Source organism: Myotis brandtii, unplaced genomic scaffold, assembly GCF_000412655.1.
Source record: "Myotis brandtii unplaced genomic scaffold, ASM41265v1 scaffold634, whole genome shotgun sequence".
In the NCBI taxonomy this organism is placed as follows: domain Eukaryota; kingdom Metazoa; phylum Chordata; class Mammalia; order Chiroptera; family Vespertilionidae; genus Myotis; species Myotis brandtii.
The window spans coordinates 1,203,365-1,215,088 of record NW_005370427.1 but is presented as its reverse complement, the minus strand read 5'-3'; the positions used below and the strand labels follow the sequence as shown (position 1 = coordinate 1,215,088).

Sequence of the window (11,724 nt, the reverse complement as noted above, 5' to 3'; positions counted from 1 at the left end):
GAATTCTACTCTGCTATAAAATGGAAGAAAATTTTACCCCATGGAGGGATCTGGAGAGTATTACGCTAAGTGAAAAAAGGCAGTCAGAGAAAGACAAGTATCACATGATCTCACTCATATGTAGAATTTCATGAACAAACTGAACCATCAAACAAAAGACAGACAGGCTTATAGATAGAGTGCAGGCAGACAGCCTGTGTGTGTGTGTGTGTGTGTGTGTGTGTGTGCGCGCACACACGCGCATGCTTGCGCGTGTGCAAGGCAGAGAATTTAAGCAAAAAAGAAAGAACTCATGGACATGGACAACAGTATGGTGATTGCAGGGGGCAGGGGGATGGGTGGAGGTGGTAGAGGGCACAGAGGAGATAAAAGGTGGTGGGAAATAAAATTAAAATGAAAAAACCTGCATCCATAATAATATGTATATTTTTTTAAAGAAAAGGCAGAGCAGCGCACAGGGCAAGTGAAGAGGAAAGGGTTTCCATGGGTTTCCCTGGTGCTTAGTGCACCTCTCCCTGTGGGGACCTTGCAGTGTGCCAGGCCTGCTCTGCGTCCATTGGCTGACTGGAGGAAGGAGGGCGGGCTTTACTGTCCCCACCTGGGTGCAAGGCCATCGTTGCTTTTATGAGTGTGGCCTCCGAGGAAATTCCCCATCTGTACAATCTGCACAGAATTCTATAGACAAAGCGCACTTCGATATCTTAAATAACTTTGTAATATCATTGTTTGCCTATAAGAAAAAGAGTACAGGAGAGTGTAAGTGTTACCGTAATAATTTATTTAGGCAAAATAATTGATTACTGACAGTAGCATCATTTTTCAGTCTTTGTTTTATAAACTTTGAGTTCTGAATTTTATCTGAGGAGAGGGAGATAACATATTCTCTTAAATATTTCAACAAAAAATTGAAAAGCCACTTGTTTTATCTTAAAGTATTTTTCCATTGTCTGTTATTTTTTATTTTTGCTTATGGTAAATATGTTATCAATAGTTACCTTGTTCTTTTTAACTATAATTTTTAAAGAGCTATGCTATTTTCCTGCTTATTATTTTAATAACATAAATAAATTTTCTCATGTTGATATATACTCTTATATAATGTGAAATAAATAATTTTGAATAATCAAAATTTTTATTTTTTAATTATAAAAGAGCTGTGGTACATTTACACAATGGAATACTACTCTGCTTTAAAAAATCATGGGAGAGACACATGTGTCTATACATATGTTATCTCTGTTACTTTTAGGGTTTGCAGAAAAAATATTGATATGCTTCAAAATGAACAAAATAAAAAGCCAATTTGAAGTAGCAATTTTAATTTATGTATGTTTAATTGATTTTATTATTTAAATTAAATTATGTTGATAATTTAAAATGTTATGTAGATCAGGAGGTTTTTATTCCAATTGCTTTTTAATCAGTGCCTGGGTAATTATAAAGGTATTATCCAGTTCAGCTTCAAACAGATCTTGGTCTTAGGGTAGCTTCACAAATCTGAGCAAAAAATAATGACATTAACAGTATGATTTACTATGCAATCTAGGTGCCAGCCATCATACTAAGCACTTTATATGCACTTAATTACCCCACGTCAAGTATAGAACGGGACTCTTAGTTTTGCCATTTTCAAGGTGAAAAGCCCGAAGCTCAGGGATTAATAGAATTTGCGGCGGGTCACGTAGGACCTTGCTTTAAACCCGCCGAGAGAGGAGAGTGCTAACCGGGCTCCATCGGGCTCGGGGATGTTACACACTCGGGGACTGGCAAGCCAGTTGGTGAACCATTGGCAGTTTGGCCTTAGCATGGCAGGGAATTCACACCACAAAGATTCAAAAATGCCAACTGAGGCTTGACCCCCTCTCTCCCCTGCCCCCCGCCTCTGGCCCTTCTCCCCATTCACTGCAGGGGGGGCGGGGGGGCCTCTGCTGCCACAGTCACACCAATGTTTCCTTCTCGGTAGATGCCAGATGTGGGTGTCTGTCATAGGCCAGTGCTGCCAGTAGACTGGCATCCATTAAGAAACTTACCATTTACAGAGGAATGTGTGAAATTCTCTATAAACTCACCATTTATAGAGAGGAATGTGTGAAATAATGAATTATCTTTTTTGTTTTCAGTGATAGTGGAAAGTGGAAATATAATTCCTTTCGTGGCTTTTATTAATTCTGGACATTGTAACATTTATAGAAATGTTGTAGGACTCGTGAAATTACAGCCAAAAAAAATGGTAAGTTTTAAACTTTCATGTTCTCTTTAATCTGTTAATCAACTCCAGTGAATAAAGGATGTTGAATATCTTTTCATTGCTTATTGGATACATTATTTGTGTGTCTTCCTTTGTGAAATCTCTATTCAATGTTTTTTACTATTTTTGGTTGGTTTTTTTTTTCTCCTCCTCACTGAGTTGTAAGATACCAGAATGAAAGATAAGTTGTAAGATATATTGAGTTGTGATCAAGATATCATTGACCAATGTGCTTAATGGCCAATAAGCACATTGAAAGACGCTTAACATCTTTATTTATCAGAAAAATGTCAGTTATCACCACAAAGTATCACTATAAGGTATCAGGTTGGCTGAAACACACGTAACATATGGCCCAGAAATTTCACTACATATTCACTGAAGAGAAATAAAATGAAATGCCTGCGCAAAGACCTACATGTACCTTCATTAGCCAGAGGCTGTAAGCTACCCAGGTGCCCGGGGCCTGCTGCATGGTCAGCACCAGGGGTATCTGGGGGTGGAGCACCACACCTCCCGGAAAACAGGAATGATGCCTTCGAGAACCTGCACGAAGGGGCGAAAGGCTCAGACGCGAGTCAGTCTATGAGATGCCAGGTTTATGAAGTTCTCAAAGGGGCAGAACGCGAATGCGCAGCGATGGGGAGTGCGAGCTGAGCTGCTGGTTGGCCAGGCATCTTCTGTGCGCTCATCACTGCGAACCCAGTGGGCTCTCTGGCCTGTGGAGGTCGGGCGGAGGCGCACTGGTTGGAAGGGGGACACACCTTCCAGATAGATCTTGGCTTGAGACCCCTTTTTAGACTTCCTCTCACCCTCCTATCCTGAGGGCTACCCTGTATTTTCATTGTTTCTTTCCTTATTTTTTTTCATCTTGCTGCTCACCAACTCATCCCTGTGTCAGAGATAACATATTAAGCTGCGCGATGCTTACAAAATGGTAGCCTAGGACTTTGAAGAGTGGAATGAGTTCAATGTTTCCTAAACATCTTGGCAGATTCAAAAGCGCAATGTGCACTGAAGGGCAGTGCTCCCAGGTCCCTTAGGTGCCGAAGTGGTCCATCGATAGCACAGAACTCACACCGTGTAAGGACAGGTGTTCTCTGGTTGCATGAAGTTGCAATGCATGTTAAACACCACACACCGCACTGGTTTGTGAACAGCGTTTCTGGCAGAAACAGTGTTTATCTGTGATCTGAGCGTCTCATTAAGCGCCACTCCCCTCTCTCGCAGAAGAAGGTCCGGAAGCTGGTCTACATGGGGCAGCTCCACAAGCAGGAGTCCTTTGGCGAGCTCAGCGCGCTCCTGCAGCTGCCCTTCACCTGCACCGTGGTGGCCGGGGAGGAGGTGGAGGCGGCTGTCATCCAAGGCAAGGACCTGCGTGGTAAGCACCGACTCGTCTTCTCTTGTAACTGTGACAACATTTTAGTTGTTGATCATGTGACAAGAGTGGACATATTTCACAGTCTAGTCAGGACACTTAAGGAAGAATAAGTGTGTGATGTTCCTTAGAGACAGCATGTCCATAACCTCACGTTCTGTCTGTTTTAGTGGTGCTCCTTTAGATGATATTAGAAATACTTCAAAAGACTGATTTAAAATTACTGGACTATCTCTTCTGATTCCAAGTTACTATTAATAGTAGTACTCCCTCCTGGGCTGGTGTTTCTCAGTGGTTAGAGTGTCAGCCTGCACACCCAAGGGTTGAGGGTTCAATTCCCAGTCAAGGGCATGTACCTGGGTTGTAGGTTGGATCCCTGGCCTTGGTCAGGGTGAGTGCAGGAAGCAATCAATAAATGTGTTCCTCTCCCATCAATGTTTCTCTCTTTCTATCCCTCCTGCCCTCCCTTCTACTCTCTCTAAATATCAATGAGAACAATATCCTTTGGTGAGGATTAAGAAAGAAAAAAATCACAGTGCTCTCTCCTTTTCTGGAACACTTTGTTTATTTATCTCTAAAATTACTGCTGCTGTGTTTCTGGTTCTGGTCAAGTGTGTACTATCCTCCAACTTACAGTCTAGATCAAGTGTATATGAAGACCTATAACTTGTATTTAAGCCTTTATCTGAAAGTTTAGAATTCTAGTAACATTAGAAAAGTGATCATGCAGCTACTATGTTTGGCCTTCAAACATTATAAATACTCAAATGGGATATACAATTCAGTATAAAGGATAAATGAATTTGGGTTAATAAGTCAAAACACAATCCTATATAATAAAAGGCTAATATGCAAATAGATCAAACAACCAAACAACCGGTTGCTATGGTGTGCGCTGACCACCAGGGGGCGCATGTGGAACATGGTGGGCTTTGTCTGCAGGCAGCAGAGCGCGGAACATGGCGGGCATCAGCCACGGTGGGATGGTGGAGCAGGTGAGTGGGTGGGCGCCAGACCAAGGCAGGGCGCCAGTTGCTGTCATTGGGATGAGCCTCTGGTGGTTATGAAAATTTTTTGCTACTGTGTGCCATGGACCTGCCTGGTGCTCACATCAGCTGCCAGTTCCAGCCCCACTCCCACCCACTGCTGGTGCCTGGCGCCAGTCCTGATCGCTTGGCATCATCAGCGGGTGCAAGCGGCGGCTGCTGGCCCCGATCATCCCTGAGGACTTCTCCACCTCCCCCTGCTCCTGATGGGCGATCGGGGCAGCAGCCACCATTCGAATCCGTTGCTGGTGCCGGCCCCAATCACTCTGCGCCATCAGCACATGGGAGCGGTGGCGGCAGGAGTGGGGCTGCTGGCAGACAGGGGACCAGAGCCATGGCAGGAGGGGCCAGGCGGGGGTGCAGAAGATGGGCTGAGACCCTCCCCTGTGCCCACTGCAGTCTTGCAGCCCACAGTTCCTTTCAAGGTGCACAAATTTGTGCACTGGGCCTCTAGTAGGTTAATAAAATGTATAATTTTATCTACAATAAAACTAAAAATGTCAAATATTGAATAAGGACTACATAAAAGAGGAGAAACTAATAGAAATTATCATGAGTGAGATATTTGATTCAAATGAATTCAATTAGAAAGATTTTGATGATTATCCAGGTATGATATGACTGAATCCCCTTATCCTGAATTTCAAGTACTTTTTGTGTGTCTCTTAGGGGATATGTTCCCTCAAGCTGCTCAACTCTGCTTTGGTTTAGTTTCAAATTCATGTGTTCATTTTCAAAGTTATCAATTTGAAATAGCATTGATTAATTTTCCACCCTTCTGTGGCATTCAGATACAACTCCCTCCTCAAAGTAAATATCACTTAAAAATAATTATAACCACCAGTTAAACGACAGCTTCTGCCTGACACAGCGAGGCCCCTCTCTTCCTGGACTAATTACGTTAACTGGTGCAGGCAAATGCACTGGGACTCTTCTGTGCAAGTTAGCATTTCACACACGAGGGCCTCCTTCCAGCAGTGGCTGCAGCGGGATCTCCTGTGCCACCTGGAAACCAGCCTTCAGCGGGCTGAGTGGTGGGAGCTGGGCCTGCGATTTTGCTGCTCACATTTTCAATTTCATTCTACGTTTAGTTCAGCTGGGACTGATGTGATGGAGCTACTGCCGTGCTGTGTGTTAATTAGTTAAACCTCCAACCGAAACGTGTTGAGAACTCTTTTTGGCTTGTTCTTTATTTCTAAATTCTAATTACTTTATTATTTATTCCAAAAAAGTAAAAAAAAAATTTTTTTTAACTAAATAGTTTTACTGAAAAACTTAATAGTTAATTCAGCTGCCTCCTGCACATCTCCCACTGGAGATGTGCCCGCAACCCAGGTACATGCCCTTGACTGGAATCGAACCTGGGACCTTTCAGTCCGCAGGCCGACGCTCTATTCACTGAGCCAAACCGGTTTCGGCTATTTCTACATTCTAATTACTTTATAATTTATTCCAAAAAAGTAAAAAAAAAAATTTTTTTAACTAAATAGTTTTACTGAAAAACTTAATAGTTAATTTTGCTGGAAGGGTCATCTTCACACATAAACAAAGATGATCTTTCTATTTGCATTTTCATATAACTTTATCCTAGTTCCATTTATTCCATTTCCTTTATTGTCTCATATCCGAACCCACCTCTGTGAAACAGTGTAAGGCAGGGCCCAAGGGAAAGTAAAAACATCAGGTTGAAGACAAATGAAAATGTTAAACTGGAATAAGAGACATGAGCAAACCCAGGATATGCCATCTTGCTATTGAGAAAAAGTGTTGTTTTTTAGCTGCTGTATTGCACTGGTGATAGAAAATTAAAGGCAACTTACATAGAACTGAGAAATAAATAAATAAATAAACAAGCATTAAGTCAAACCAATATGTTCCAACATAATCTTCAGTCATATGTTGATTATGTTAGCTGAACTTTCTAATCTATCAAAGATTATTAAATAGAGTGATTTTTTTTAGACCTGGAAAATGTATTACTGAAAGAATAAAGTCCATATCTTCAAGCATACAAGGTCATATTCTCTATTTGTTCCCATGCAAATCATATTAAAGAGCCAATAGCGTTTAAATGATCCAGTTTATCAACAATCATTAGTAAACTAGTGGCCTGGGGCACAGACTCATGCTCATGGAAAGGAAATTAATTAGAAGAAATATTTTAATATTGCTATTTGCCCTTTCTCTATAATAGAGGTTTCAGAGATGAAAGAAAATTAGTAAAATGTATATGAAAATAATATGTAAATTGATTAATAAATAAACAATAACAACATGATATAACAACAGCAAAGACATGATATAAAAACATTGATGCAAACAATGACTGATAAATTGATTAAACTTATTCTAATATCTCCCTTTATACCACATTAAGAGTGAAAACACTTTCAGAGTGCTGGACTAATTTCCCTTGTGATGAAGTATTTACAACTTTAACTTTAACATCACATGCTCTTCGAACTTGAGAGAAAGCAACATATAACTGACCATGTCCGACAGACTGGGAATATTCAGGTAGGAATATACCTAATTTGTCTAGAGTTTGTCCTTGTGATATATTAATACTCACCCCAAATGCTGGCATCATGGGAAACTGTCTTCAAATTAATTTAAATGGGAGGCCAGTGTCAGACGGGGACAAATCAATTCTTGGAATCGGAGCAACCAGGCTCAACAATGACAGATGGAAACACATGCATGTGATTGGTGCCAGCGAGAGCTTTATAGTATGTATCGTGCATGCACGAGTCAATGTTTATTTTTAATTGCCAGTGCATGCCTTAAGTACTTTCTGATCAGTCAGTCTGACGGTCTGATGGACGTACATCAGTCACTTAGCCTTTTATATATGTACTAGAGGCCCAAGGCACAAAATTCGTGCAAAAGCATTGGCTTTTCCTGCAGCGGCAGCCGCCTCTGCCATGGCCCCCACCTGCTGCGGCTTTGTCTGGAAGGAAGGACATCTGGAAGGACGTCTGGTCTAATTAGCATATTATGCTTTTATTTTTATAGACTGGAGGCCCGGTGCAGATCATTTGTGCACTGGGGGGAGGGGTCCCTCAGCCTGGCCTGCGCCCTCTTGCAGTCCAGGACCCCTTGGGCCTAAGCTGGCAGTCGGACATCCCCTGAAGGGTCCTTAGTGCTGCCGCGGAGGTGGAAGAGGCCCCCACCACTGCCGCCATGTTCGCCAGCCGTGAGCCCTGCTTCTGGCTGAGCAGCACTCCCCCTGTGGGAGCACACTGACCACCAAGGGGCAGCTCCTGCGTTTAGCTGCATTTAGCGTCTGCCCCCTGGTGGTCAGTGCATGTCATAGTGACTGGCTGTTCCGCTGTTCAGTCAATTTGTATATTAGGGTTTTATTATATAGGATAGATACCTAATGTGAGCAATACATTCACTATACCTTTCCCTGGAGAGTCACACACAGCTTCCTCTGTGTGACCGTAGAGGAGATGTGCAGGGATTTGTTTTGCAATGTTTACAACGACTTAAAGAGTGGTTTCTTTGTTCACTTGGTTCATTAACTTCTAGAAGATAAGAAATAACCTGTTTTGTAATCTTTGTTCATAATTCTCAGACATTACCTGAAGAATCTAAATAAAAAATGAGAACAGAGATATTATTAAGTTTAAGCAAATATACATATACTTTATTTTCAATCAATGCCACTGGGGATGCAGTTTATCAGGTTATTATTTTTATGAAGGTAATATATTTCTGTCCAGGTTCAGAACTGATATCTTAAGTCATTAGATTAAAATTATGCATACCAGCTATCTTAATTTTATTGATATCTGAAATTCTCATTTCTACCATTAAAAGAAGTGTCCTACTCTTATAATGAGAAAGAATTGCTTTTTATATTAAAAAATGAACTACCTCTGCTATTAGTTATATCTCAGTCAACCATTGAAAAAAATAAGAGATAGCTCTGGATTTAAATTGTCTTTCCTGAAAAGAAAATTCCACATCCCAGGTGACAAGGGTACTGTGGACCTAAACACAAAATCAGCGTGTCTCCAGCAAATGGGTTTATTCCAGAACAACAGGGAACTGCAAATTGGGAGCCTGCAGCCAGCCGTGGCAGCCAGAGGTGTGTGTGCCCAGCAAAGGCGGCGTGGTCTGTAGGGGGAGGGGGGAGGAATATTCCGAACAAGTCCTTTCCTTCAGGCCCCGTGAGGGGCGAGGGCTGAGAGCGCCTCCTCTGCCCCACTTCATTTTAAATTAGGTTTCTGTCCACTCACTCATTCACTCACGACCCGAACACGTTTGTTTTCAAACAGGAAGAATGTCACAGACTTTCTCTTTATCAAAAGCCCGAGGAACCACATATTTACTGTAGATGGGTCTATTTTTGAAAAACATGATTTTATTGATTTCAGAGAGGAAAGGAGAGGGAGAGAGAGATAAAAATGTGGATGAGAAAGACTCATAGATCTGCTGCCTCCTGCATGACCCCCTACTGGGGATCGAGCCCACAATCTAGGCATGTGCCCTGACCTGGAATGGAACCAGCAACCTCCTGGTGTGCGGGATGACGCCCAACCACTGAGCCTCACGGGCCAGGCATGAATGTACTTTTATCGGAAAGCTCTACTTTCCAACAGTCAGCATTCCTTCTCGGAGCCCAGGCACGTGGTTGGGGCCTCCTTGGAAACAGTGTTAAGCAGAGGAGCTCACACGCCTGAACATTTTGCCTCAGGCAATAGGCCTCCGCTCCCCGTTTGTCTTTTGCTCTGGTTTCATGATAACATTTTGGTATAAAAACACATTTCAAGGTAAAAATAAGGCATGGCACTTCAAAGCACTTTTTTCCTTATGTTTCTCTTTTACTCATTATTAACAATAGTAAAAGAAAAAGTGAAAGTTAATTGGAATAAAATGTTTGCTTTGTTTTGGGATTTTGGACCAAGTTTTGATTGAAAAGAAATTTATTTCCTATACCTGCTTCTCGGTATTTATTTAACACAGTCCCCAGTGCCGCCCTGTGGCTCACGGTGACGTTCCTTCCTGTGAGTCCACACCTGGTCTGGCAGCTGTCTGCCTGGGGTAACAGGGCACATTCTGCTCTGCCGGCCTTGAGCCGTACATCCCTTGTTGTCAGCAGCCAACCAGCCAGGCTCAGACCCTCAGGTTTGTCAGGGGAGCCAGGCAGTGTGGCTGCCACCTGCGGGGGGCGCTGAGGCCCTCAGTTGCTCCTGGGAAGGGCTCACTCTAGCTGGGCAGAGGCAGCGTCTCTCCCCGCAGCCCCTGGGGCTCCACAGAGTGACCTTCTTTATGATCCCTAACCACCTCCATCCTCCGCCCTCTCATACCCTCACTGCCGCTGAGGCACATCAGATTTCGAGTTCTTCTCACCTACTTAAAACACTAGTTCCTGGTTATGAGTGTGCTGCCCTAGGCTCTGAGCCGCTTCCCTTTAATCTGGGAGCAGGCAGGAAATGCCAGGCTTTAGTGCACACAGCTCACCTGCTTCCTCTCATCAGGTGTTCCCACCACCACCCACACACCTCACCTGCTTCCTCTCATCATTTGTTCCCACCACCACCCACACACCTCACCTGCTTCCTCTCATCAGGTGTTCCCACCACCACCCACACACCTCACCTGCTTCCTCTCATCAGGTGTTCCCACCACCACCCACACACCTCACCTGCTTCCTCTCATCAGGTGTTCCCACCACCACCCACACACCTCACCTGCTTCCTCTCATCAGGTGTTCCCACCACCACCCACACACCTCACCTGCTTCCTCTCATCAGGTGTTCCCACCACCACCCACACACCTCACCTGCTTCCTCTCATCAGGTGTTCCCACCACCACCCACACACCTCACCTGCTTCCTCTCATCAGGTGTTCCCACCACCACCCACACACCTCACCTGCTTCCTCTCATCAGGTGTTCCCACCACCACCCACACACCTCACCTGCTTCCTCTCATCAGGTGTTCCCACCACCACCCACACACCTCACCTGCTTCCTCTCATCAGGTGTTCCCACCACCACCCACACACCTCACCTGCTTCCTCTCATCAGGTGTTCCCACCACCACCCACACACCTCACCTGCTTCCTCTCATCAGGTGTTCCCACCACCACCCACACACCTCACCTGCTTCCTCTCATCAGGTGTTCCCACCACCACCCACACACCTCACCTGCTTCCTCTCATCAGGTGTTCCCACCACCACCCACACACCTCACCTGCTTCCTCTCATCAGGTGTTCCCACCACCACCCACACACCTCACCTGCTTCCTCTCATCAGGTGTTCCCACCACCACCCACACACCTCACCTGCTTCCTCTCATCAGGTGTTCCCACCACCACCCACACACCTCACCTGCTTCCTCTCATCAGGTGTTCCCACCACCACCCACACACCTCACCTGCTTCCTCTCATCAGGTGTTCCCACCACCACCCACACACCTCACCTGCTTCCTCTCATCAGGTGTTCCCACCACCACCCACACACCTCACCTGCTTCCTCTCATCAGGTGTTCCCACCACCACCCACACACCTCACCTGCTTCCTCTCATCAGGTGTTCCCACCACCACCCACACACCTCACCTGCTTCCTCTCATCAGGTGTTCCCACCACCACCCACACACCTCACCTGCTTCCTCTCATCAGGTGTTCCCACCACCACCCACACACCTCACCTGCTTCCTCTCATCAGGTGTTCCCACCACCACCCACACACCTCACCTGCTTCCTCTCATCAGGTGTTCCCACCACCACCCACACACCTCACCTGCTTCCTCTCATCAGGTGTTCCCACCACCACCCACACACCTCACCTGCTTCCTCTCATCAGGTGTTCCCACCACCACCCACACACCTCACCTGCTTCCTCTCATCAGGTGTTCCCACCACCACCCACACACCTCACCTGCTTCCTCTCATCAGGTGTTCCCACCACCACCCACACACCTCACCTGCTTCCTCTCATCAGGTGTTCCCACCACCACCCACACACCTCACCTGCTTCCTCTCATCAGGTGTTCCCACCACCACCCACACACCTCACCTGCTTCCTCTCATCA

General features: G+C 44.9%; 1 protein-coding gene across 1 annotated transcript in view; it reads left to right on the top strand.

Annotated features, from left to right (window-relative positions):
* CNBD1 (cyclic nucleotide binding domain containing 1) overlaps positions 1 to 11,724 on the top strand; it is a 195,813-nt gene that overhangs the window by 127,892 nt on the left and 56,197 nt on the right. The window contains exons 9-10 of the mRNA XM_014528438.1: positions 2,121 to 2,230; positions 3,479 to 3,629. Coding sequence (XP_014383924.1) covers positions 2,121 to 2,230; positions 3,479 to 3,629 — 261 coding nt within the window. The remainder of the gene's footprint in view (positions 1 to 2,120; positions 2,231 to 3,478; positions 3,630 to 11,724) is intronic.